The 26,626-nt window shown below is 52.8% G+C and overlaps 10 protein-coding genes across 10 annotated transcripts, besides 1 other annotated feature; 4 read left to right on the top strand and 6 right to left on the bottom strand.

Annotated features, from left to right (window-relative positions):
- Positions 1 to 504: 504 nt before the first annotated feature.
- PODANS_1_3640 (uncharacterized protein) lies at positions 505 to 3,495 on the bottom strand (the record flags this gene model as incomplete). The annotated part of the gene is made up of 4 exons (XM_001912528.1): positions 505 to 641; positions 699 to 2,037; positions 2,090 to 2,597; positions 2,909 to 3,495. Coding segments are annotated over 4 exons (2,571 nt in total), but the record flags the coding sequence as incomplete, so codon positions are not given.
- A 923-nt stretch (positions 3,496 to 4,418) lies between these two features.
- Positions 4,419 to 4,797, top strand: PODANS_1_3630 (uncharacterized protein; the record flags this gene model as incomplete). The annotated part of the gene is made up of 3 exons (XM_001912527.1): positions 4,419 to 4,426; positions 4,504 to 4,631; positions 4,712 to 4,797. 3 exons carry the CDS (start codon positions 4,419 to 4,421, stop codon positions 4,795 to 4,797), a joined length of 222 nt encoding a protein of 73 aa, XP_001912562.1.
- A 707-nt stretch (positions 4,798 to 5,504) lies between these two features.
- On the bottom strand, positions 5,505 to 7,748 carry PODANS_1_3620 (uncharacterized protein; the record flags this gene model as incomplete). Its single annotated transcript, XM_001912526.1, has 4 exons — positions 5,505 to 5,909; positions 5,971 to 6,457; positions 6,509 to 6,578; positions 6,635 to 7,748. The coding sequence occupies 4 exons, from the start codon at positions 7,746 to 7,748 to the stop codon at positions 5,505 to 5,507; spliced, it is 2,076 nt and encodes a 691-aa protein (XP_001912561.1).
- A 1,066-nt stretch (positions 7,749 to 8,814) lies between these two features.
- On the top strand, positions 8,815 to 10,365 carry PODANS_1_3610 (uncharacterized protein; the record flags this gene model as incomplete). The annotated part of the gene is made up of 1 exon (XM_001912525.1): positions 8,815 to 10,365. One exon carries the CDS (start codon positions 8,815 to 8,817, stop codon positions 10,363 to 10,365), a length of 1,551 nt encoding a protein of 516 aa, XP_001912560.1.
- A 1,380-nt stretch (positions 10,366 to 11,745) lies between these two features.
- PODANS_1_3600 (uncharacterized protein) lies at positions 11,746 to 13,673 on the bottom strand (the record flags this gene model as incomplete). The annotated part of the gene is made up of 5 exons (XM_001912524.1): positions 11,746 to 12,227; positions 12,284 to 12,787; positions 12,850 to 13,157; positions 13,213 to 13,274; positions 13,662 to 13,673. 5 exons carry the CDS (start codon positions 13,671 to 13,673, stop codon positions 11,746 to 11,748), a joined length of 1,368 nt encoding a protein of 455 aa, XP_001912559.1.
- Positions 13,674 to 14,870: 1,197 nt separating this feature from the next.
- Positions 14,871 to 15,621, bottom strand: PODANS_1_3590 (uncharacterized protein; the record flags this gene model as incomplete). Its single annotated transcript, XM_001912523.1, has 2 exons — positions 14,871 to 15,334; positions 15,390 to 15,621. 2 exons carry the CDS (start codon positions 15,619 to 15,621, stop codon positions 14,871 to 14,873), a joined length of 696 nt encoding a protein of 231 aa, XP_001912558.1.
- Positions 15,622 to 17,530: 1,909 nt separating this feature from the next.
- PODANS_1_3580 (uncharacterized protein) lies at positions 17,531 to 18,052 on the bottom strand (the record flags this gene model as incomplete). The annotated part of the gene is made up of 1 exon (XM_001912522.1): positions 17,531 to 18,052. The coding sequence occupies one exon, from the start codon at positions 18,050 to 18,052 to the stop codon at positions 17,531 to 17,533; it is 522 nt and encodes a 173-aa protein (XP_001912557.1).
- A 1,733-nt stretch (positions 18,053 to 19,785) lies between these two features.
- Positions 19,786 to 21,333, top strand: PODANS_1_3570 (uncharacterized protein; the record flags this gene model as incomplete). Its single annotated transcript, XM_001912521.1, has 1 exon — positions 19,786 to 21,333. One exon carries the CDS (start codon positions 19,786 to 19,788, stop codon positions 21,331 to 21,333), a length of 1,548 nt encoding a protein of 515 aa, XP_001912556.1.
- Positions 21,334 to 21,906: 573 nt separating this feature from the next.
- PODANS_1_3560 (uncharacterized protein) lies at positions 21,907 to 22,300 on the bottom strand (the record flags this gene model as incomplete). The annotated part of the gene is made up of 3 exons (XM_001912520.1): positions 21,907 to 21,931; positions 22,120 to 22,242; positions 22,296 to 22,300. The coding sequence occupies 3 exons, from the start codon at positions 22,298 to 22,300 to the stop codon at positions 21,907 to 21,909; spliced, it is 153 nt and encodes a 50-aa protein (XP_001912555.1).
- Positions 22,301 to 23,567: 1,267 nt separating this feature from the next.
- PODANS_1_3550 (uncharacterized protein) lies at positions 23,568 to 24,893 on the top strand (the record flags this gene model as incomplete). The annotated part of the gene is made up of 1 exon (XM_001912519.1): positions 23,568 to 24,893. One exon carries the CDS (start codon positions 23,568 to 23,570, stop codon positions 24,891 to 24,893), a length of 1,326 nt encoding a protein of 441 aa, XP_001912554.1.
- Positions 24,894 to 25,717: 824 nt separating this feature from the next.
- Positions 25,718 to 25,803, bottom strand: a tRNA (tRNA-Gly).
- Between the last annotated feature and the right edge of the window lie 823 nt (positions 25,804 to 26,626).

Here is a 26,626-nt window from a genome sequence, read left to right as displayed (position 1 = left end):
AGGCACATTACCTGCCTACGGCAATGTTTGGCGTTTGTTATATAATTGTTCTCACACCTCCGCGCACCAGATTTCTTGGGGCGCTGCAGGCAATTATTTTATTACAAAACACATTCATTAAAAAAAAAAGCTTGTATTAAGCGTTTCCTCAGCCAGCCAGCCATACCCTGATACTAGAAAACTACTGCACAGCACTCTACATACAATACACCCTTCCCCTCATATTCCTAGGTAACCATGGTCCCCAATTTTCGCTCCTCCCCGAACTGATCCATTTTATATCTTCAATTGACAAATACCCGGGTACAATACCTGCCAACAACCCAACCATCCACTTTGAATATAACTGTCAGCCTCCTCTCCAAAAGAAAAGCCCCGTGAAGGTTTAGAAATGTTGTTGTTGTTGTTGTTGTTGTTGTTGTCCTTGCCACCTTGTCCAGTGAATTGATTGTCGTAATATACAGAACCTCTCCCTTTACCCGAACCTCGCCATCTGCATCAACCCTAAGCAGCAATACCAGCAGCCCCATTCCCACCACCCCCAGCCACAGCCTTCGCAGCCTGCAAGTGCATCTGCTGCTCAACCCACCCCGGCCGCCACTTGCTCAAGTATTTCGCAGCCAGCGGTCTCGCCTCCTCATCTGCATCATCATTAGCATCATCCCTTCAATACCATTTCTCATCCAGGGTGTACTCACACTCAACCCAAATCCCCCCAACCGTATCCAACGCCAACTCCCTCGCAGGTGGCCTCATCATAACAAGATACAACAAGCTCGTCATCGCCAAGCCCAAAGTATTCGGATCCCCACACAGCGTCTTCAGCCTCCCAAGCAACTCCCCGCTCAGCTCCGGAATTTCGGCCAAAAACCTCGTCAAGACTTTATCCTGCGCCGTGATAAAAGTCATGAACCCGTCCAGCAACCTCAGCGCCCACGTCTCGTAGTGCAGCGGCGCGTTCCTCAGCCCCGTCCGCTTGGTGAGCTGGTCATTGTACCACTCCTCGCTGAGCCACGCGACCGCGACTTCTATTCTCGGCCGCCAGTCTTCGAGTATGTAGGTGAATAACATCTCGCGGATGGATTGGTTAAAGGTGGAGGCCAACGGGTGGGAGACGGCGCCTTCTTCGGATTTGACTGCCGAGGTTTGTTCTTCTTCTTGTTCTTCTTCTTCGAGGCCGAATGTGCTGCGGGTGGCGAGTCGAGTGGCAACGGTGAGCCAGGAATCGCGATCATACGACGAGGCGGCAAGGCGGTTGATGCCCGCTTTTGGCTTCTTGCTTGGGCCTTCTGATGATAAAGAGGATAGAGGGCCAAAGAGGCGGGAGGCCGCGGCGGAGCTGAGTTTGGAGGCCACGTCGGCGTCGATCAGGGGTGGTGGTGCGAGGGTGAATGGGCCGAGGCCGAGGGCAGCGTTGGGATCGGCATATTCGTCGAGCGCCGTCTCGGGGGGTGCATTGTCGAGCTTGTTGAGAATCTGCTCCGTATCTTCCGCCGCGTCAAGGTTGGGCTCGTAATCATCGTCATCCTCTTCCACTCCCAAAGGTGCCGTAGCAGGGTTGATAGCACCAGGTAAACCCGCAGCTCCATGGGCGGCATACTGGGCTGCCGCCGTCACCGCAGCAGCCTGAAGAGTGTGAAGACGACTTCTTATACCGTTTACCGCAAAGTCCAAGACACTTTGGTCCAGAGTATTGAGCGTCCTAGCCACAATCTTGGCCACTAGGTTGGCGGGAATGCTGGTAGCATCAAAGGCCTGGAGACCAGGGTTATTGGTCAACGTGAAGACGGCAGCAAGAGTCTGAGGTCCTGGTGCTAATGGCGGGATCACGGCTGGCTGTGCTGGCGCGGCAGGTTCAGGAGCGGCAGCAGAAGCATCCTGCATCTTCTGTCTCTTGAGATCGCCATATTGGGCAGCCGCTTGGTCAGCAAGCTGTCTCTTCCGACCCGCTTCATCGAATATCTCGGCGCGAGAGCGCATCAACCGCTCAACATACTGCTGGACACGGCCGCTGTGTTGATTGTTGGGATCCCTAGACTCAATTGGTTAGCAAGGTCTCGGCGTGGGCCCCTGATTACCCCTGAATCACCGACACATGCCTCTTCAAAATATTAATCATGAGCATCCGGGTCGTCTTCTCCATCGACTTCATGAGCACCTTGTTTTTCGGCGTCATGGGCGAGTTGGCCAACTTGAGAGGGTTAAAGTTGAGCACACAATTAATGATGCGGTTCGAAGTGCTTGGCCTGGTTCGGATCAGGATCGAAAGACAGTTCAAGGTCGCATCGACAAGGAGAGCATCGTTGCTGTTATCCTGTAGCACCCCCAACATCCGGTCGAGAAGGCCAGTAGCCTCTGCCTCCATCAGTCGTGGGTCTAGCAAAGGGTGGTTCGCCGGTACCATGCCCAGCGAAATGTCGAGTCCACCATACTTGACCTCCTGGCCGTTGGACGTTGTTTGGGCGAGCACAACACGCTGCGCAAACTTGATGCAGCTTAGTCTGACGGGGGCCGGGGCTCCATCCCAGATCCTGAGGATCCTCGATTTTATCGCTGAGGTTTGTTCCCAAGCCTCTGTGTGATAGCTGTTGTGAATACTGTACAAGTACCAGAGTTAGTAAGCATGCTCGACATGAAGCAAGTTCAGCCATCACTGAATGGACATGACATGGGCAAGGCATATTCGAACAGTGAACGGACCCCCTCGGAAAGAGAGAGAGGAACCGAGTGGGCAAAGCATTACGATGGGGCGAGAGGATGGAAAAAAGAGGCATATCAAAGCACATCCCTCATCCCTCCCCATCACAATACAATAGCCTGGGGTTCGGCTCCTCAGATCCGACGACAGCAGCAAGGGCATAAATCACGGCAAGTCACAGCACCAAAGCAATGATCGAGTACTACTTACATCCACCTCAAAACAACTGGGTACGCGCTCGCCGCGGCAGCAATGCTAGCCTTCAGCACAATCGCATCATCCTGCTCACTCTCCAATAACGACTTGAGCGTGTCAAGTACCGAGAGCGTTAAGCTCTCCTTGTCGCGCATCGAAAGCACTGGAGTGGCCAGCGACTCGGCCAGAAACTCAGCTCCCCATCTCTTGAGTTCGATCGATGATGTCGGTCCGATGACAGGTAAAACACCCTTGACGATGCGGTCGTAGTAAGCCGAGTTTTCCAAGGCCAATTTCCGAGCAGCGTTGAGTTGCTTGAGCTGCTCCTCAATGGGGACAGCTGGTGTAGAAGCCATGGTCGGTATGATGTGATCTTGCGCCTCGGTCGATTGTTGTTTGTTTTTGGTGTGTTGCCGTATCAGGAAACCGCCCTCTCCCACACAGAGCGACCGACCGACCTTCTTTTTGGTGGGGCAATGTGGGATGAAGTTGATAATACGGCAGGATAGCGAAGGGGACGGACGGATGGTATGATAGTATGTAGATGTGGGTAGGAGGCAAAAGGCGCGGAGAGAAAGAAGTCGTTGGGCAACAAAGGTTGGTCAAGATTCTACAGAGAAAACGTGCCGAAAAGTGTGCCTTGTGCCTGGGTGCGCAGGAAGATAGTTGATTTGGACAACAGCTTGCTCTCAAGAAATCTCAGGGCCGCGCAAACTCCAAGCTCTTGAAGGAAACCTCACTGTGGCCCTCCTTGTGGTGAATGTTGAGGAAGTTGCGACGGAAAACAAACGCTCCCCAGATCTACAAGAACTCCCCCAACTGCCCCAGCTGTCTGTCGATTGATGGAAACCTGTCGCGTGACTGATATCACACCCAAAATCAAATAACTTCTCTGGCTCTTCACCCAAGAACTGAAGCTCTCAATGGTTGCCTGCGCCTTGAGGTGTCGATATTTGTTCCAGAGCTGGCCAGAGATCAGTTCCCGGAGAAGGCGCAAAAAGGGTTCGTGTCGCGAAGTAAAAAAAGAATAAAAAAAAAAGCTGTAGCGGGTGCTGCGCCAAGTCGGAGAGAAAGTTAGGGACCAAGTGCCACAAAAGCCATCAATTTCATCGTCATCAATGGCTACAAGCGTTCCGAAGGAGTCTCTTTTCGCGGCCGGTCTGGTAGTTTCCTTTCTGCCGTGATATCCCAATGGTGTTGATTTTGGTGGTCGTTAGGTAAGATGTGGAAGCCTTGCTCGTTCGCAAAAGACAAGAGACGCGCCCCAGGAACCGAGAGAGCTCAGTGACGTGAAAGGAACCAGCACCCTTGTCTCACACCTGCATCTCCAGCGCTGATTGGTGGTTATCCGATAAGCGCTTATCAGCCCACACTTGCCCTCGGCAACATCCGCCAGTCTTTGACCTGACGTATCATACCATTTCCTTACGTGGGTGGGCTGTAACTTATTCTTCGGCATTGCTCGGCGCAAGGCAAGCTCTCGATCGCATCGCATCGCAACAGCCAGACAAGATACCTAGTCAACATGTCAGGGTACAGATTGCTCACAATTCCTCCTTGTACTTGGTTCTCTAGGTAAGGTGGCTAACATGTTTCTTGCAACACTCCAGACTTAGGCATAACTCATACTACGACAAGAAGCTGGCCCAATCGCCAGCTCTTGTCCGCGCCCGCCGGCCCTACCTCTTCAAGAACGCCCTTACCGGTCTCGCCCTGGTGGGAATCACTGCTAGTATCTGTACGAACCAATGTTACCCTTCCATGAGTTATTCCTCGGTCCAGCGGAAGGTGCTAACAAGGACACCTCAATCCTCACAGACACATATACCCTCATGGCGGTCGGCCAAGACGATTTCGAAGACGTCAAGGTACCTGATGTGCCTGTGCAACCTGCGAAGAAATGAACAGACGAGAACAGCAAAGCATGGGGTAGGAGACGCAGCTAGGTACGCTGCTACTTGGGGATGGTGCATAGTGTATGAGTATATCATAGGGAGACTCCTGCGGGAAAGAAAGTTGGGCAATATCAAGATGGCGTTTTGGGCAAATCAATACCACAACATATTTATTTTTTGGAAAGGAGAAGACATCATACTTGCATTACACCACGACCGCTCTCCTATACGTTCCAACATATATACCCCCTCGCACACCATGTGCCGAAACTCATTGGTATAATCTTCCCAAGACGCCTGGTATCTGCCAAAAATAGTGCATACAGAGTAAAGTAGGCCAGCATAGCAGGCTGGTCGTAACCCAACTCTGCCCGCTGGATGCGAGCTAGCACCAAGAAAAGTGTGACAACAGAGCTTTTCAAATCATACAACATCCCTCCTCTAGTAACATGACACGCGAGCAGCTACCCCTGATTTCTCCTCGCTATATCATGCAGGTGGCGTATGTTACCACCCTCAATGGTCAACCACCCTCTTCCAAAACCCCTCTGCCTTTCAACGCCGCACATCAAAGCATGCCCCATATGTCAAAACTTCATACAACCCTGCATTATATGCCCAAGATAATTCCAATCAAAAACTCCGCCTGGTCCCTACATCCGCTAATCTTTGAGAGGAAAAAAGCAAGACCGGTATAAAAAAAAACATAGAAAAGATTAGGACGCCTGTATCGCTGGGTCGCGCCGGAATGGCTCAGGGCCGAGTTTTGTCCTTTTGATGGCTTCGACAGTGCTTGCTGAGTGGTTTTTGTGCAGCTGTACTGGCGAGTCACCGTTCGGTATCATCGAGGTACTAGAAGAAAAGAGACCACCGGGCTGTTGCGAGTGGCTTTTGGGTGTTGATCCTTGCACTGGCCCGGGTGCAAAAACGTGCTGTAGGTTTTGTTCTCGTCGGTGCGGTTGCTGTTGTCGATGTGCTGGGTGCCGAGGGTTGAGCCAAGGTGTTTGCTCAATAAACTGCTCTCCTGCAAGGCCAAGCGAAGGCCCAAATCCTGCCGTCAGGTCCTGAGGGAATGTCGGAGGAGGGATGGCGATCGGTCTAGGTACCGGCTCACGAGCGCTCTAGAAAAGATGCGTCAGTTTGAGCCGCCCTCCAATAATCCTAGACCCTACTCATACTCACTGCAATAGCTTCCAGATCGTCCTCCAGCTGTTCTTCTGTAACCCCTGATATCGTGGGCGCAGCTGGAAAGCCGACATGTTTCGCAAACCCAGAAAGTATCGACACCTCTCTTGTGTAAGACACGGCTTGTCTGACGGCCTGGGCCTTTGTTGCTGGGAACCCCAGGCCGTATTCCGGAATGACACTTGTCAACCGTCTTCTTTCTTGTTGAATGTCGTACCAGTCTTGGCCAAGACCCTCAATTGTCTTTTCTCTTTCGGCCCGCACAGACTGATAGAACTGCGACATGATTTGTGCCCGCTCTGCGACCGCTCGATGGTTGAGTACAGACATTTTGAACTGCAATTCGAGGTTGCTCTTCCGTATTGTTTCCGCTCGGCGCTCTTCGAGACATTGTAGCATTGCGAGGAGTTCGTGATGTGTAGGAGTGTCACTCAGCAGCATCTCTTCCTCGCGGTTAAGCTGGTCTAAGCGTTCCTGGTATAGACTGTCACAAGTTAGAAACAGCACCATCCAATTGAGACCTTGAAAACCGTACCGCTCTCGAAAGTTGGAGAATTGCTTCTCAATGGCGGCAAGCTCTTCCCAGGCTGCCTTTTTGCGCTCCACTGCGGCCAAACATTAGTTTCGTCAACCTATCATAACCAGTGTGCAGAGTGCTTACACTCTTCTTCGTTTCTGTGTGCTGCCTCGGCCTCTTCGTCGATTTCGTCGGCCGTGCGATCCTCTGGCTGAGGCGTCGGCACACCACTGGGAACGTCGGCATCTTCGGGTGGCTCATCTGGAGCTTCCAAAGGTGTGCCAGCTTCAGGACTTTTGCTCTTTCGTCGTTTCACGGGACTGCGTTTCCCTTTTTTGCCTCTAGTTGACGTCGCAACGGCCTCTTCAACAGACTCCACGGGTGTGTTTTTGACCTCCTCGGGGACGACCGGTTCCTCAATGTTATCCTCCTCGGCGGTATGTTCCCCGCTTTGCGGAGCCGTCGATAGCACATCATCGTCAACCATCGGGACGTCACCGGCGGAGAACTCGCGGTCGGCGGGGTCAATCGAGGCAGCTCGCTTCTTGGGAGGCTGCTCGGCTTCTGGTAGCTCGACAACCGAGGATCGCTTTCGTTTCTTAGACTCGCTCGAATCATCGCTGTTGGCTTGTGATACCGGTTGTTTGGTAAATGTGATTATTTGGTTCTTTTTGGCTTGTGTAGGCGACCGTGGTGGCAGCTGTCGTGATGGTCTCTTTGTGGGCTCGTCCTCGCGATCACTCGATGCCATTGACACGTCGCCGTCATCTGCTGCCTCCTCATCCTCGGAACTATTGTTCGCGGTGGGAGTATCTTCAGCGTCTATGTCGGCTTGGAGCTGCTGTTGGAGCTTGCTGGGGCTTCGCTCAAAGACCCGCTCGCGCCGATCGGTGAATCGTCGGGTTCCCGCACCATCGGCGGCGTTCACAATGTCGCGTGTCGCGCCGTTCTTGGGAGGTGTATCGAATAATCTTTCGGTTTCTGCTTCGGAGTCATTGACGTCCACCTCGGACAGTTTGCTGTCCTCGTCTGGCTCTGAAGCGAGATCGGATTCCGGTACGCCATGAGCTCCGTTTCTTTTGGGTGTGCTCTGTGCATTGCTTTCGTCATCTTTCATTTCAAGATCCGGCTCGTCATGATCGCCGTACTTGTCCTCGACCTCGCTCAAAGGACTCGAGAGGTTGCTGGGGCTGTTGTCCAGCAGGTGTGGAGGAGGGCTCGACACTGCCAAAGGCAAAACGGTGTCACCGGTGGCCATTGCAAACCATGCGATTCTGATAAAAGGCAACCGAGGGGTGTTGCGATGTTGGTGGTCGGCGTTGTAGGTGGCCGAAAGGAGACGACCGCGCAAAATTGACTGGCGGCTTCACGAGCGGGCAGCTCGATGCCAGAACGGGGTTGCGCGATGAGTAGAGGTGGTGAGGAACGAGCTGTGGATATAAAAAGAGTGCCGCAGAATACAGGGCAAGCGGGCACGCAGGTATCTGTGTTCAGATTGCAAAATATAGGCGGTGGTGTGCTGTGTGGGCAGATGTGTGGTGCTCGGTGGTGGCTATTGACCAGAAGCTGGGAATGCGGCACCCAGAAGCACTGGGAGGGAACACAAATGGGCGGATGGGGCCCGCTGCTTCCGTTGCCTGCCCGCCTGCCCGATTTCCAGCGGATGACGAGGCGGCGTAGAGCGGCAGTATCGATAAGCTCCGATAAGCGAATTTTCCTGGATGCGGTCCCCACTTTTGCTCTGCGCCGGGGGTCCAAGCAAGAGGCCGTTTGTCGATTTCTCCCAAAAATTTGGAGGAAAGCTGCTTGAACACCGAAACAAGACTTTTTCGCTCGCTACTTCGAGAAAGAAACTCATTGTAGCTTTCTAATACCCTTTGCGCTTTATTTTCTCGACAACATCGATATCTTTGTCGCTTGCGCATTGTGGGCTCGAAGCTCAACCTCATCAACACCATGGCGAAAAGGTGGGCAACAGGCCATTGAACCTGCAATTGAAGAGTCAAGTTTGCTAACTTGGTTATCTACAGCAAATCTCTCTCAGCGCCTTCCAAGGCTGTCGACCCAGCCCTTGACTCTTTGTTTTCCACCAGTGTTAGTGTCAATCACATACCTTCGCTTCGTTGAAGCAGTTGCTGACCATATTCTAGGCTGGCCCAGTTCAAGCGCCCCCGAAGTCTCGCTATTCCGAATTGCCACCCCCGAAGTCAGATGACGCCCCTGAAGAGTCGGACGAAGAAGATGAGGACGAGGAGGACGAGGATGAGGATGACGAAGAACTCTCGGAACCAGAGGATGGTGCCGACCTTGAAGATCTTGTTGATATGGAAGCCAGCGAAGAGTCTGGCGAAGAGGATGATAACGACTCCGAAAACGACGAAGATGACGAAGACGAAGATGACGCCAGCGATAGCATGAGCGTGGATGACGAGGCCGAGGCCGCAGAGGTTTTGGAATCAGCAGCAGCAAAAAGTAAGGCCGAGGAGGAGGATGGACGTAAGAGAAAGCGGAAACAACGGAATGATGACGAAGATCTTGAGGCCAAATACTTTGAGCGTCTTCAGGAGGATGATGAGGAGGAGCGATCTGGGAAACGGCGCAAGGATGCGAACGGGAAGGCTGCGGCCGTTGAGAAGACTGAGAAGACCGGCGACAAGGACTCAGACTTGGACTCAGACGCCGAGGTCCCCAAGCACGAATCTCTGACAGCCAACGATGCAGCTTCAGAGCTTGAGAAGGCAAACCGCACCGTATTCCTCAGCAACGTCTCCTTGGAGGCGACCACTTCGCGCACAGCCAAGAAGACTCTTTTAAAGCACCTTGCCTCGATTTTGGATCCGAAAGCCGACCCTCCCCAGAAGGTGGAATCTATCCGCTTCCGCTCAACAGCTTTTGCCACTGCTGCTATCCCTAAGCGTGCGGCGTTCATCAAGAAGGAGGTTATGGAGGCGACAACAAAGTGCACCAATGCCTATGCTGTCTACAGCACCCCTGAGGCCGTTCGTCTTGCAGTACAGAAGTTGAATGGCACTGTGGTGTTGGACCGCCATCTCAGAGTGGACAGTGTCGCCCATCCAGCCCCCGTCGACCATAAGCGCTGCGTTTTTGTTGGCAACCTCGGTTTCGTTGACGATGAGACTGTACTGAACGTCAAGGTTGATGACGAGGGTAACCAAACGACTACGAAGAAGAAGAGGACCAAGCAGCCTATGGATGTCGAGGAGGGGCTGTGGCGCGTCTTTGGCAAGGAGGCCGGCAAGGTCGAAAGCGTCCGGGTTGTCAGAGACAACGTCACCCGTGTCGGCAAGGGCATTGCTTATGTCCAGTTCTATGACGGAAACGACGTCGAGAAGGCCATTCTGCTGGAAGGAAAGAAGTTTCCCCCTATGCTCCCCCGCGAGCTCCGCGTATCGAGATGCAAGGCTCTTCACAAGACGGCCAGGGCTTTGGAGGCGAAGCACGGCAAGGCTGGTCCCCCATCAAAGGGAGATCGCAAGGGCAGGAAGGGCTCCAGCTATGTCCCCAAGATCACACCCGAAGACAAGACATTGGCTGGCAGAGCGGGTAAGCTGCTTGGTAGAGGCGGTGCTGCCAAGTTGACTGGCGGGGACAAGAAAAAGGACAGGAAAGACAGGCCTCGTCGGGAGTCAGCTGGTGCTCCGCAAAGCCAACCTAGTGGCATTAGACCACCAGAAGACTTTGTCTTTGAGGGTAAACGCGCAAGTGCCAAGGACGGAAAGCCAAAAGACCTGAAGTTCAAGGGTGCCAGAAATGGTGAGAAGAGAGGGTACAAGAAGAAGACGGGCCCAGGTGGCCCGACTGGCAGAGGTGCTGCGAGAGCGGCCAAGTGGAGGGAAGGTGGCGCAAAGAAATAAAACTGCGGCAAATTTCGTAGTTAACAGGCGAAGGTTAATGGGTGGTGGCCCAAGATAGAGACGAAGGGCGGTCGGCGGAGGTGGTATGTCATGGTTGAGGTTCTGAGGTGATTGATGCCTTGCAGTAGCAGCTCGGAAGCGGACATGGTCCCACAGGTCCTACATGCATTGGCTGGAATTTTTTTGCTGTAGAAAAAGCTCATTCGAGGTGCAGATGCACTCAATTAAATCAGTCAAAGTGTCAGTTATTGAACGGGACCCTGGTGATAAGTAAAGTGTGTTGACGGCTTTCCGTTGAGCTAAAATACAGTACACGCCATATCATAATCCCTCAAATGGTACAAGTTTACTCACAACCCACCTTGCTTATTCACAGTTGCCTCATCTCCATGATCACGATAATGTTGTTCAAACCCTTACACCACTCATTTTCAATTATCTATCTCGGGAATACTCTTTCTGGTTCTTGCAAATCCCCCTCTCACAACCCATCTCTCACAACCCCATCTCTCACAACCCCATCTCTCACAACCCCATCTCTCACAACCCCATCTCTCACAACCCCATCTCTCACAACCCCATCTCTCACAACCCCATCTCTCACAACCCCATCTCTCACAACCCCATCTCTCACAACCCCATCTCTCACAACCCCATCTCTCACAACCCCATCTCTCACAACCCCATCTCTCACAACCCATCTCTCACAACATCAAGATAGACCAACTTTCTCAGCCATTACTCAAACCATCTCCATATCCTATTCCACCATCCTTCTACATTAACCACAATCATTTTAAATAGAAAAGTGATATCACCCATAGTACATATCCCAGCACATCGTACTCAAGAAGAAGCATCAACCCACATTCGAGTAGATACGGAACTAAGCTTCCCTGACCACTAAGATCTCCGAGGGTCCCTAAACATTCGACTTCAATTATAACACCCTCCCCCCACTACCATATCATCTGCTCAACCTTCTATGCATAGACTCTAGAGAGGTAAATACCTACACAGAGAGCACACCTGACAAACAAATAGTGGCAATGGCCTATAAACCGACGCAGAAAATCACCCTTGAACCTTTAGCTTACTTTGCTTCCACATTCCATGTTACTTGCTTGCTTTTATGTCTGTTGAAAAGGGGGGATTATCTCGTCTCTTTTTGCCCACCTCAGAAAATACAAAACACCAAAGGGCATCAGGGGGTAAAAACAATTCAACTCGCATAAACATCTCTTTCCATTTCATAATCACGTCCCATATCTCATCACGAACACAAGTAAAGAAAAATAAAATCTCGACAGAACACAACATATCCAGCCAGCTCCCAAACAAACCGACTTGCGACACATTACCTCCTGTCGCCATCCTCGCTTAGTACTCAGCCTCGAGCTCCTCGTCATTAACCGAGTCCTGGGCAACCTCCTCGTAGTCCTTCTCCAGCGCAGCCAAGTCCTCACGGGCCTCGCTGAACTCGCCTTCCTCCATGCCCTCACCAACGTACCAGTGCACAAAGGCACGCTTGCTGTACATCAAGTCGAATTTGTAGTCCAGGCGGGACCAAGCCTCAGCGATGGCCGTGGTGTTGGACAACATGGAGACGGAGCGGTCGACGGAAGCGAGACCGCCGTCCGAGGGAGAGGCCGTGGGGACGGCGACGGGCTTCTGGTAGTTGATGCCGATCTTGAAACCGGTGGGGCACCACTCGACCAGGTTGAAGGAGGACTTGGCCTTGAGCTGGGCAACGGCAGCGGAGCAGTCGCGGTGGACAACGTCACCGCGGTAGAGGAGGGCGACGGCCATGTACTTGCCCTTGCGGGGATCGCAGACGACCATCTGGTTGTTGGGCTCGAAGCCTAGAGAACCATGTCAGCAAAAGCTCTTCTGAGCAGATCAAAGGGTCAAAACTTACACTGGAAGGTCAGGTCAGAAACCTTGAAGCTCTCATGAGCACTCTTGGCAGCACTAATGACAGGAGCATAGCTGATAAGAGGGTAGTGAATACGAGGGTAGGGAACCAAGTTGGTTTGGAACTCGTTCAAATCGACGTTGAGGGCACCGTCGAAGCGGAGGGAAGAGGTGATGGAAGAGACAACCTGAGCGATCAGGCGGTTCAGGTGCTCGTAACTCGGCCGGGGAATGTCCAGATTCCGGCGGCAGATGTCATACACAGCCTCGTTATCAACCAAGAAGGTGCAGTCAGAGTTCTCGATGGTGCTGTGGGTGCTAAGAACAGCGTTGTAGGGTTCGACGACAGCAGTCGAAACACGGGGGGCCGGGTAAACGGTGAACTCGAGCTTGCACTTCTTGGCATAGTCGGTCGAGAGGCGCTCCAAGAGGAGAGCACCGAAGCCAGAGCCGGTACCACCACCGAATGAGTGGAAGATCAAGAAACCTTGGAGGGAGCTGCAGTTGTCTGTATGATGCTGGATTAGAAGGATGCGTCTTGGACAAGAAGCGGTACAGGGCCATCCTTACCAACAACACGGCGGATACGATCGATGACAGGGTCGATCATCTCCTTGCCAATGGTGTAGTGACCACGAGCATAGTTGTTGGCCGCATCTTCCTTGCCGCTGATCAAAGTCTCGGGGTGGAAGAGCTGTCTGTAGTTGCCGGTACGGATCTCATCAATGGGGGAAGGGTCGAGATCGACGAAGAGAGACCTGGGGACGTATTTGCCGTTGCTGGTCTCGGTGAAGAAGGTGTCGAAGGAACCACCCTCAGCAATGGTGGCATTGGGATCAGGGCGGCCATCAGGTCCGAGGCCGTGCTCAAGGAGGTACCTGGAGGGACGATGTTAGCTGGAGATATCGCGATGGATACAAAGGCGGTGTGGACTTGCAGTTCCCAAGCACTGTTACCCAGCTGGGCACCACCTGACCCAGATGAAGATGGAGAACCTGTAGGCGACATTGTCAGCATGGCTATACATCACCGCTGCGTACATTTATCAGTGCCCCTTGGGTTATGTCGCAAGCATAGCTGGCGGGCAACGAAATACAGCTTCGGTTTCGCGTTGCTATCTAAGAGACCACCAAGCCGACCAGGATACCGCATGTTGTTTATTTCACTGCCAGACGAAGCTCAGAGAGACGCAAAATAGCCCAGGCAACACAAAAACACCAGAATTGGTCGCAGGTCGAGATATTTGGCAGAGTCGCTTTCGCGATATCGCATCGCAACAGGAGCAGACGGCAGGGTTCAGGTCGCTCGGGTTGAAGCAATCGCGGAGCCGAGATCATGCAGGCCAGAAAGTCAAAAATCAACAATGTCCATGTTTTTCTTACCTCGCCTCTCATCTTGACGGATTGACGACGAAAAAAAGGTGCTGGAAGGGCAGAATAGGAAAAACAGATTTCGGAGCGCTCAGCGCGGCGGAGAATAACAATCCAGGAAGAGGAGGTCGGCAGGTGGTGAATTTTGCGGAAGTGGTAGAGGAAGTTCTCGCCGCTTGCCCCAACGTGGAGATTTGTGGGCTGGCGGGATGCAGCCGGTCCCCTGAGAAGGGGAAAGTCAAGTGGGTCTAGACTGAGCTGTCGCAGCTCTCTTTGGATGAGGAAGGTATCGGGAACTTTCGTGCGCAGCAAACGGTTGGTCTGTCGTGAGGTCGCAGCAACCTCAGAGAGTGGTTCGAACTGAGGTGCTTGCCCCGCACTTCGGTCCCCCTCAGAGCTCGCCGTCTCACCGCTCCCGCGATGCTGGCCCCTGGTTCCTGGACCGTGCTTGTTTCGGTATCAATCAATTGACTTCAAGATAAGGTCGACTATCAGCATGCAGGAACCGGACAGGTACGGCCCGGACTTCTGAACAAGAGACGGGACCGAGTTGAGCCTCAGAGCCTCTTGCCTCGACCTCACCGTGCGCTGTCATGTCTCTGCTGGCCGTTCTCAAGTCTCCGATGACACCTGCAATCCAGATGCGAGCAAGCGCTACAGATAGCGCCATGCATCACCTGCAGTGACAACAACGGAGCTCGGCACCCGCCACGCACCATGTCAGAGAGAAGCAGAGCCGAATCGATGTCGTCGAGATCCCTTTATGGTCGATATCATGGTATTAGATGCCAATTTCCACGCTGTCTGCAACACCGTCAATAGCAAGGATCCCAGGAGCAGGTAGCCATCATAGATGGGAATATCCTTGATACCTGAAACGCGGGTGAAAGCCTCACGCAGGTATCCGAAATGGCAACTCGAAACGGCCCACCGAACACGATTTGAGCAGGCAATGAGGGGAAGCAACACAAGGTGCAAAAAAAGCGAGGGCGAGAAGGTGAGCGATTAATAAGGGTATCCATTTTTGTGAAGAAGCCTCGATGGAGAACAAGCCAAAGACACATTTCCTCCCAGGAATTCTCGCTCAGATGCTAGGAACATTACCATAAGATCCAATGCTTCAACTCCCCTATGTTTTTTTCGCCAACTAGATACACGAACATGAACAACCAAAAACCAAAAACTGGCAAAAACTCCGGCAACGGCAATTAGACCGTGCGCTTAGAAAGCAAGGACGGCGAGGGCGACACCACCGAGAAGGGCAAAAGAGCTGGCGCCACCAACGGCACGAACACCGGCACCTGTAGGAATGGCAGTGGACGAAGTAGTAGCGGCGGCAGTGGTGGTGGTGACCTCCTCCTCGTCGATCACGGAAGTGACGGTGGTCTCGGCGGGAGCGGTGGTGGTGGAGGTGTTGGCGGAGAAGGTGGTGGTCAAGGTGGTCTTGGTCTCAACAGAGGACGTGGCTGAGCTAGCCTTGGTGCTGGTGACGCTGGACTCGGTAGCAGAAGCAGTGCTTGCACTGGTAGTGAGGGTCGCCTTGCCCGCCTTGATGGTGAAGGGGTTGCCCCATTGGAACCTGGTGCTGTTGGTCTCCGAATCGATGCGGATACCGTAGACAACGGCAGAGCCCAAGTCAGCGGGGACGTCCCAGCTGTAAGTGCCTTCAGCACTATCGACACCAGCTACGTAAAAATGGTCAGCAAGGGACAAGCAGTGGGCGGCGCAAGGATCACATACAGGCGATGGTGGCCACGACGTCTAGGCTGTTACGGGCCTTTCCGCCATAGAGCTTGATGGTGATGGCCTCAGGGAACTCCTCAGTCGGGGCCCACGCGATATCGTAAGCCTTGCCAGCGGGGATGACCTCGTCAAAGGAAGGCTTGGAGACGACGTTGAAACCATCAGTGGGATCCCACTGGGCCAGGGCAGCGCTGGCGAGGCCGAGAAGAGTGACAACGGAGTAACGCATCTTGACTGGCTGTGGTGAGGGTCGTTTATGAAGATATTACAAGGTATCCTAAGTAATGATCTGCGAAAAGGCAAAAGGGTGTCTGAACGAGAGACTGGAAAGAATGTGGAGATAGAGAGCGACAGGAGCCGGAAGGCTGGCGATGGACACAATATATGTGGGTGAAAGAGTGAACGGCCGCGACTAGCAAACCAAGAGGTAGCACACACGCAAGAGGTGTCAAAAGAGGCGCAAGTGTGGATGAGAAGAGAAAAAAGAAGAGAAGAGAGGAAGAAGGCTTCCAATGTGACGGTGCCGAGAGAGATATTGTGCAGTGGTGGTGCAGGAGTGGGTGGACGGCTGACTGGCGGGGGGGCGGCCTGGGGGTGCTGCGCCTTTCTGCTAAATGAAACCTACCCAGAACTCTCACAAATCCTTTGCAGGTCCGCTTAAACCGGGCAAATTTGCTTCTGCCTGCCTCTGAATCCACATGATCCTCTAGAACCACGGGAAGCTTTGCACGTTCATCCCATTTGCCGGGAGGCACCCTGCCCAGATCTCGGCGTGCTGGAACTTGGACCGTCGTCAAAACAAAGGGTCTCACGATGAGCGGCTGGAATGGCAAGAAAACCGGGCAGAAATGGAGTCTTGATTCTCTGGGTCAGGTTGCCACGGCAAAAAATGAAGAACCCCAGCTCAGGGGCATCCATTTCCAGCGAATCGCATGGCCAGCCGTGTGAGTCTTCACAAGAGGTGGAGCCACAGGGCGTTGGAGCAGAACCAACAGGCTGGCTTGTACCCTGTTTGCATGTGGGGCATTAGTGGTCGATTTCAGGGGAAATGGCGAATAAGCTTCTCGTTGACGTTGGCGGATCAGGGTTTGGCGCGCACGTTTAAACCAGCGACAACAGCTTCCATTTTGGGGATTCACGGGCGTTCTATTGACACTACGGCTCACGAAATGCCGATGATCTTTTCTTGCCTTGGCCCTTTTCTTCAACGACACAAAAACAGCCGTCAACTTGTGATCCAGGTTTTGCACTTTTTCCACACGAACAAGAGACAACCCTTCAGCCGTCAGCCGTGCCCGAAAACCATGGCCAAACAGAACGCTCATGCGCATTGGCGCTGCTAGCCATCGGTCGACTTCTGGCGAGCAGTAGTACCGCGTCGTCGGACATGTCCCATTCAGCCCACCAGAATTTCTACTTCGATTCGCTGCGCCCAAACAATATCCTCATATAGATGGGATATTGAGCACAATGCTGACCACCAGCCCTCTCTTGGCCTCGGTCGTCTTGGACATGACGAAGAGTGTTGAGTCAACCCCGAGTGACGCGATCACAGCCGACAGCGATTTGTCCCGGGATTCGTCCGAACTTTTCGACAGCTGCAGGGTCCCGCTGCTCTGGATGCTGCTGTTCAACCTGCAGCCCTGCGAGACGCAATGACGCCTGCCAGACCGCTGCACTTATTTCAGCACCCACGAAACCTGCCGTCACCATGACATCCTGCGACGATGTCTCAAACTTGGAGCGAAATCATGAATCCAGATCCTTCCTCGGATACGCCGTTGACTCTGGAACGGCCTTTGGTACTCGGCTCCATTGGGCAGAATCTGGGGCAACAACGGTTATACACGATCACACCTTGCATGCACAGATCTTACCCTGGGGCTGTGTTTACTCGACTTATGCCATATGGTCACACAAAACTAGGCATAGACGCGGGGAACCATTCTTGAGACTCAGATTGAGTGGTTTTCTCTATTGACAGCACAGTCTTCTGTTATGCGTTACAACCCTATCCAAACCATACCGGGTCTCGTATTTGCCCCATATGATCCCTCATTTTTACCAGTCTTCCCTCTAGACCCAACCAATATCAAGTCTAAGAACTTGGCATCACCAGGATTTCCGACCGAAAACATTTAGCCCTCCCACACGTAGGAGCCGCCCATGTTGAGGAGCCAGATCAAGCTGTTGAACTCGAGGTCGAGGCTCCGGATTTGCCAGTGACCCTCGCGCTTGGTGGTACCGATGATGGTGATGCCTCTGCTGGGCAGGTTGGCGGCGCCAAAAGTAGCGTGCCAGCGGAGCGCAATGGCCTCGCAGGCGACGGCGTCGACCACGTCGACAACAACAGGGAAGGGAGGGTTGGAGAGTTGCGCCTCCATGAAGATCTCCTTGGTCGCGAAGGTGGGCTCGCCGAGAGGGCGGAAGATGAAGGTGTTGATGCTGTCGGAGCGGTCGACAAAGTCGGAAGCGCAGTACTTCTCGCAGTCCTCAGGCTGGTAGTTGGAGATGAGGCGGACATAGATGTCGACGATTTCCTTGGCTTCAGCCTCAGTCATGCAGGCCTTTTCAGCCTGGCGGGAGAAGATTGAGCCCAAGGTGGGAAAGGCCGTCGCCGAGGTGGCGAGGGCGGCGATGGCAAGAGCGGAGAAGCGCATGTTGGCGGTGGTGAGGACTGGCGAGTCTGCTGATGAATGCTAGAGGATGCTGATGAAGGCTGATGAGCTTGCTGAAGATGATCCTTTGGCTTGCCATCTCGTTTCTACTTATACACAGGTTTCGTTGGTGGTTACGATGCTATTCCCCTTGGTTTCAACCGGACTTGGGCTTTGCGGTGGGCAGAGATGCTGCTCGCTGAGAGTCTGATATTGGCGGCTAAATTTACCCAGCTATCTCCGACTTGGATTTAATTACCAACTGACGGACGTCCGATTCCAAACGCGCAACCTCCGCGCTGGGACAACATTTACCAGGTGCTGGGGATATTTGCACCTAAATACGGGTGCTTTTGCAGTATGGGCTGACCCGGGACGTTGTCGCGGGCCATCGGTGCAGTACTGCAGTTCGGACCCGGGGTGGCGCTCTTTTCATCAAATTGTTCCTGCATGATAAACAAGGCTGACGGGACAAGCCCGCTGGGCTTTTCGGATAGAGGAGCCGGAAGGACCAAACTGCTGGCGCCCGGTGTGGTGGGTAGCATTCTGAGGCTCCAGCAAACATATCCGAGACTCGGCAACCAGTGCCGTCTGCGACCTCAGGGGTGGCAGTCTGTTTATATTTCACGGACAGGACCTTCGGAGCTCCAGGGCTTGGGCTTGAGTGGTCCGGCTGTAACGATGGCCTTGGTGCGTGTCGGGCGAGGACACAGTTGTGAATCGCCAGTATCTCGCATATATCCGGTGGAGGGTCGCGGGATAGGAGCTGGTAAAACACTCTCGGGTCCGGTTGTTCCCGTTTCTGCCCGGTCGGCCGAGTCTGGATCTCGGTACGTAGAGCTTCATGCTCTTGGAGAGTAGCGACTGATTGTGATGGATTCCGGTGCTTCCTTGACAGCGCAATTCACTGCAAACCGGCTAGAAAAGCTCACCAAACGCACATGCTCTATGTTTGGTGAGTCTAGGGCTATCTTGATAGCCCGTATGCCGTAGACTAATCAAGAGGCCTCGAAAAAGCCGTAACGATGAAGTTGCTCGTTATGGTACAGATACGGGTCTTACATCTTCTTCCCTTTTTGAATGGTGTGTGTTTGGTCACCCACAGTATTCTTCACGGTAGATAGTTCCAGCAAGGCTGATCATATCTCAAAGATTTAAACAACTATGGAGTATATCCTATGAATGTCCCATCAATTTCATCAGTGCTTCCCAAATCAAGAGATGTCGTTGCAGATGGTGCTAAAGATGGGGGTTAGCTTATGTAATCCTGAACCCCTTGAGCGTTGATGATGTTAGGGTTCTTTTGAAGCTCCTGGCCAACCTCATTTCAATCAAAACAAGCCTCGTTCAGCCTCCGCCTCAGCCTTGCCGACGTTTGAACGTGGAAGGAGCGGTGCGATCCGAGATCTGCAATCAGCTGAAAGCCACCGCCTTGGAACCGGGTCACCCAATCAGCTTCGACGAACCGTTGGGCAAAGCAGTCGCGATCGTCCCCAAGGGGCTGTGCTTGAGCTTTGGGCGCCATCTGATATTCAAGAACACCAACTTTCTTGGAGTTCGCAACAACATTCTGCAACTTGTCGTCTTTTGCGTAATCATGAGCATAGTATCCCATCTCTAATCATCATACATTTCCCACTCATTTATTATCACCCCCATCCAACCCTACACTTGGAACGCATTGATCCCCGTTTCGTCGTCGATATATATACCCCCCGTTTTTCCCACCACCCACCATGGGCTCCAACACCTCCCGTCCCCGGCACTGCCAGGTAGTAGCCATGCCCCCCGAAACAATCACCATCCGCAACCTCACCATCACACCCCTGGAGCTCACGCTCGTCGAGCGCCTCGAGCCACCACCCGCCTTCATCGTCCTCCCCCAGGAGAGCAACCTCGGGCTGAATAACATCACCCGCATGATTGCCGGCCGGGGCGGCCGTTCCTCCCCCGCCTCTTCCAACAACAACTCCGGATGCAACAACCCCTTCCACCACGACCCAAAACCCCGGCTCGTAACCGCCAGCCAGGCCCTCTCCGTCCCTTTGGCGCCCTTTATGGAATCCCCAACGACCGTCTTCCCCCCGTCAGAAGACTGCCACCACCAAGGGGAGCAGCTCCGTCTCACCTTTTCAGAAACAACCTGCCCATCCAACAGATACACCTGCGAAATACCGGGCTTATCCGAAAAATCCATCGAGCTGGTTTTTATCGGTGAGAACAATGCCACGGCCAAGGAGATTACCGCGATTTACCTCCCTCATGTGCCTTACCTCGCCCTGTTTTCCTCTGCGCAGCTTGCGAGCTGGATGTCAAAACTGCCGGATGAGATACCGCTCAGTTCGCTGAGCATACCCGGCACGCACAACAGTGCTACATGTCATGTGGCCTTGCCTAGCGTGCGATGCCAGGCGGTGACCGTGACGGAGCAGCTGGACAATGGGGTTAGGTTTTTGGACGTGAGGGTCAACTGCCCTAATTTGGATGTCGACCAGCCCGAGAGGCCGGAGCTGGCGTTAGTGCATGCTGCTTTTCCTGTTGCGCTGAGCGGGGCGAGGTATTTGAGTGGGTTGCTGGAGGAGGTTTATTGTTTCCTAGAGGAGAGGCCGACGGAGACGGTGATGATGTCACTGAAAAGGGAGGGGACGGGGAGGGGAGGTGATCAGTTGTTTGGGAAGATTTTGAGAAAGTGGTATCTGGGGAGTGATAGGTGGTATACGAAGGGGAGGATACCCAGTCTGGGGGAGGTGAGGGGGAAGGTGGTGCTTGTCAGGAGGTATTGTTGTGAGGGGCTGGGGGAGGAGGAGGGGGGGATTGATGGGTCAGTATGGCCGGATAATGTGGCGGATGGGGTTTGCGGTTCGGGGAGGATCAGGATACAGGATTTTTATGAGGTTGGGAGGGTGGAGCAGATTGAGAGCAAGATTGACTATGCTTGTCGGGAGCTGGAGAGGTCGGCGAGGATGTGCTTGAGGTTGCCGTGTGGGGTGGAGGAGTTGAGGGCACAGAGGGAGGAGATGCCGCTTTATATCAACTTTTTGTCGGCGTCCAGCTTTTTCAACTCGAGTCTTTGGCCGGATCGTATTGCGGGAAAGGTCAATCCGAGGATGGTTGAGTATCTTTGTCGGAACCATGCTGTGGAAGGGAAGGGGAGTTTGGGTGATAAGGTGGTGGGGGATGCGGCGACTGGGGTGGTGGTGACGGATTGGGTTGGGCATGGGGGTGATTGGGATTTGGTGAGGTGTATTGTCGGGTGGAATGCCAGGTTGCAGCTGAAGATCTAGAGGGCTCAGTTGTTGCTCATGGCCGAAGAGATGAGATGTGAGGAGTGCAGTAAGTATTACCAAGAGTTGGGGGGGTTGGGTATTAAATGATGGCAACAACCGGACTTCTTTCCTCGGGGGAGGAGGAGGAGGACACTATTACAGAGTAGAACTCTGAACGGGACAAGAACCTTTAATCCTAAATATGGCGGCGGGACAGCTGTTGATCAGCAAGACAAATTGACAATAGAGTGGTTTACCATTGGGACCCAACATGACAATGTGTGGTGCTGTTGATCTTGAGCTCAGTTGATCATGGCAGGACCGATGCAAAGCTTCCAGGTTCAACACGGTGTGGTGTAAGATACATACAGCTATTGCGTGGAACAACAACACGTCTTGGGCCTACTACCGTCAACACAGACAACAGACCCGTCATGCAGAGCCACCGTCCCAAAGATCAAGACAGCTCTTGCAAGACATGGGCAACATCACCAAACACACGGACAGAAGCATGAGAACAGAAAGTTGTGACAAAGTCATTGTATTGATAGCAGCAAAAGCCACCATGATATATCTACACCAGCCCGAACCTCATCCGACCAAAAGACTAACAACACTAGAGGACAGTCAGCAGAGTCCAGCAAAAGGAATGGTGTCATGAAAGCACATGAAGAACCTCATCAGTTCTCCAAGGTGAAAATTGTCTCATCAGAATGAACTCAGAGTCAAATGCAGGTAGGAAAGGGTATCATCCGCAAGGCAGGGAAGAAAGCAGTGAAGGGGAGAGCGAGAGAAGATGCTTACATCTTTGCAGTCAAGGTGAGAGCTCGTGACGCTACGATATTACCTGACCACCAAAGTTGGTCAGCATGGATTCCAAAACTTGGTCCAGTAAACGAAGTCGTTGTTTCGTTATCAAGTCTCAGGCTGTATCATGTTAGCGAATGACCTCTCTGGCAAGGAGCCAGGGTCCAACATACCTCATTAAATCAGATTTTGTTTATATGTTCATTTCCAACCCGAAGGCGGATCAAACAGTGTGAATATCGCATCATCATATTGATAGTGTTGCCAGCCAAGAAGAAGAGGGAGAATGAATTACCTGAGCACGGCAATGTTAGTCAACGGCTCATGTCCTGGCAAGCGTTTGTCAAGCGAAAAGACAACGGCACAATCAGGTGACGAGTTCTCAACAAGAATTTCTCTCCAACCCCCCTCACAGGATGTACAGTCCCGCTTTTGATGAAGAGAGCCAGAGAGGCTTCGTTTATGTCCGCCCGTTCGTTCAAATCTTCGTCATGGTGTCTTGGGATGTGGAGAGAGAATGGGCTTGAGCATACCTGCACGATTGAACGTTAGCATCGCTGCGATGAAACAAGAGGCAGTAGACAATCGAGAAGCGGTGCCAAAGTCAGACAAGGCTGAAACTTATATAACGGTGATTCCACATGGTTTATTAAGAATGAGGAATTCCTATTGGTTTTCTATCATCACCAAGGCAGGAGGGTGAAAGAAAGAAAAAGTCGACGAACCTTTTGAGACGAAGTTGTTGGTGAGGGATGATTCAAGTTGAATTGGTCGGCAATTGAATCTCCATCGACACTGGAAGGACGTTAGCACCTGTCGCGAAAAACACCCGCTCCAGACAATTTGTTGCGATTCGTGTGCTCTCAGTCGAAAGGTTATCCCCACGGCGTGGTCGGAGTTGGATTGTTCAATGATTTGTGATATCATCATAGGAGCGGTCTTTGGTGCAGAAGGAATTAATGAGAAGATGAGCTTACCTTGCCAAATGGAGGTCGAAGCCGAGGAAATGCGACGTGCGCGCTTTCCTCTGCGTGGTGTTGTGGGAGAAGGGAAAGCTTTGCGAGCTTGGGGAAAATTTTGGAGCTATTAAAAAACCAATCGCTGTGGGGGCTCGATAAGATAAGGGAACGGCCGCTTCAACTGGCGACCCATAAATAATCCGGTACAACGCGATAGATGCATAGTCCGGAAGACGCTCTCGTTAAGTGCATTCCCCGGGAGTTGCAGATCCATTCGCTAGCAACGAACCTTGGCGCTCCACCTGACCCCAGTTGCCATCATTCTTGGCAAGGCACATCTGCCGTGGCGAAACGCTTATCGATAACTGATCTACGTATGTAAGGCGGTGCACCCGCCTCCTCTGAACATCCTCTTGCTTCCTCATCATCCACGAGGCCTCTCTGCTCGAACAGGCACTGAAACTTCAGCGACTGTTTCAAGCCACCATGTCTCCGTCCGCCGGAGGCGTGCTGGCTACGGCCGCACTGCGAGCACTTCGCAAGAATCTCGCAAGCACCTCCAAAATGGTGGCCAAGCTCGTCCGCTCCAAGCTCGCCGCCACCCGAGCCACTGTTGCTGAACTTCAACCCATCGCCATTCGAAGCAACCCGCGCCAGCCTATTCACCCTGCGGCCTTTCTGCGTCAGCAAAAGCGCGCCGGAGGATCAAAGTGGTATTCTACTGCCAACTTCAACGCTGCCGTTCGTCGTTACCTCAGCACCGGCAATGCCGGTCAATCGAATGCCAGTGGCTTCCGCTTTGATCGTTCCAAGCTTCCCATCTCCAACACTTCCCGAGCTGTAGCCCAGCTCACCTCTCGGGCACCATTCGCATCCACTCTTCGCCCCAATCTCACCGGTGGTGCTCTTCCAAGAACAGCTGGAGGATATGCGATGCCTGGTTGTGGACGAACTGGAGGAGCGCGATTCTTCAGCCATACTCCCGCGGCTCCGGCTCAGGTGGTTCAGAATGTGAGCCAAGCCATGAGGGCTTTCTGGCTTTCTGGTCAGCGGGCAAGATATGACGGTCTTGGACCCAACGGCGAGAAGAGGTATCGAGCTGTAGGTGCTACTCAGGAGGCAGCGCGTGCTCGCATGGGTTACACCCCTCGAAATGCCCCTGGATCATTCATCGACTTCCAGGTTGGTCCCACGATCACTGCTCTCAGCCCTCTCGGTGCTGCTCTTCCCCTCGGAGCTGCTGCCGCCAAGGGCGCTACCACTCTCAATAAGGAAGGCTTTCTAGACGTTCTGTCCGTTGACTTCGCGCGTGTCCTCAAGGATCTCGCCGCCGTCATGACTGATCTGAAGAAAGTGGCTGACCTGGGGGACCTACCAATCGCATTGGAAAAGGGCAACGTTCTGAGGATACGATTTCCAGGTGTCGACGCGCAAACGGTTGAACGCTTGTGTGATGACATCGGTGTCCAACGGGGCGTTATTGGGCAGGACCCAGACTTTGATGCCAGTGCCGGGGTGCCAGTCGCGCTTCGGTTCCCTTTTGCACCAGGTGGAAGCTGTGCTAATACAATAACTTCCCCTGGGGGATCGCTTCGGTCACACGATTCCGAGTCTTCAGATATCGAAGAGGCGTTTTTTGTGAAGGAGATCGAAGAGAACCCTTGGCACTTGTCCTCGCTGGAAGATTATGAAGAAGGCTATGAGAGTGCCACGCCACTTGATCTTGGTTCGAGCAACTCAGGGGATTATGAAGGACTCGAAGGCATATACCGCTTTATTGAAGAGTGCGATCGAGCAAAAGGGTTACTCTGATCCTTCCGCTCAAATGATGCGGTGCAAGATGGGCGTTTGAGAGGCCATTGGGGTGGAATGATATCACAGCAGGTTATGAACATCTCCTTTCTCATTTGTTAAGCTGATTTGTTTTTTTGCGTTACGGAACGGGGTACAATCAGGCCCTGGAAATAGGAATGTCAAATTGTCGAAATCAGATCTATATACACCATATCTCCCGCAAAGAATGTTTGACGCCAGTCAAAGCTGTCATTGCTTCCCCCTTGTCTGATAATACATCGCCACAAACGAGTGTCCACCAACAGAGGTGATGCAAATCACTTTATATAGCTTCTAACACACCGCCAAGCCCCCTTCTCTTCCGTATGTCCTCGTCCTGGAACGAAGTGCTCTTTGCTCGACAGCATGGAACAGAGCAAGTGGTGTTGCTGCTATTCGTGGAACTTTTGACATCTAGCCTCAAAAGCCACTGCTGCATCTGGATCTGGCTTCGTCGAGGCCAAGGGCTTAGTTGGTAGTCTGTTCCAGGTCGAAACTTGTCTCTCCATGGTCCCTGAGAATCAGATGACTGCAATTTCCGGGGCTTTCCTCTAAACATTCATTGCTCTTGACCTTGAGTTGAATGTAGCCTCACGGCGGTGCCTGTCACAGTCGGTTGGTGTTGCATGGAAGCCTACGTTTGGAATAACATCATTGGACCATGGGAAACTCCCCCGACAACTGGGATGATTACCCCTACACCAATCCATTTGCAATTAGCTAAAAAGCAGCAGAGAACGCTCACACAAGATATCAATCAAAGCCACAAGCAGAAAAAGCAAAAGAGAAGGAACAGGCGCAATTGCGCGATCCGGGATTCGAACCCGGGTCCCTCGCTAGACCAAGAGGTGATGGGAAGCGAGGATTCTAACCACTAAACTAACCGCGCCTTTTTTCCTTTGTGTGGCTGTTGGAAGTGGTGTCCGGATTATTATCCCTAATATGAATCGCATAAGCTGTTATATTGGCGAAATGGGCCATATTGGAGTGGAATTCACTGTTGAGTTTCCTTGGGATGGTTGGTAGGTAGCTCGCAGGCCAAACGATGGCGTACGAGCTTAAGCTACCACCTACCTGGCAGATTCCTCCGGTGATATCAGTCACTCAAATGGATCCTCTCCTGCTATCTCACACCCCGAGTACACGAGCTCAAACGATGGTATATGCATGGCGAGCAAGCGCCACAACGGTTGTCGCCCTTGATCTCGACGTGCCCATGTTACCAATTTGGTTCGATGAGATCTCTGGACCTAGCGCCACGCCCCCTTCCCGCCGATACGTTAGGTTCGAGAAGCTTCACAGTTCAACCCATGACTAACAAACTTTATCAGATACCTACCTATGGACGGCACGCTTTTCTCTCTCCTCTTGGATTGGAGGATGGTCTACGTCACGACAGAAAAAACCATCAACAGAAATTCGTTTCGTTCTGCCCAGCGATGAACTCACGCGAGAAAAGAAAACGAGGACGCGAGGTGATACCGCTCCCGCGCCATGATCCACGGCACCAGTTCTGGTAAGGGGACAAGGAGATTCGAACAACAGCGACGAGGAAGAGCTCCAAAATCCAAAGAAGCGGCAATGCATTGATCACAGCTCAGTTCCTCGTGCAACGCTCGCTCCCGCCACTTGGCCGGTATTTCGTCTAAGCGAGGATGGAGCACTTTGGATTGATTGGGAGGTTGAAGGGGGAAAAATGTTGGTATTGAATA

This window comes from Podospora anserina, chromosome 1, assembly GCF_000226545.1.
Source record: "Podospora anserina S mat+ genomic DNA chromosome 1, supercontig 1".
Lineage (NCBI taxonomy): Eukaryota > Fungi > Ascomycota > Sordariomycetes > Sordariales > Podosporaceae > Podospora > Podospora anserina.
Note: the sequence above shows the minus strand (reverse complement) of the source record. Positions and strands in the feature narration are given on the sequence as shown.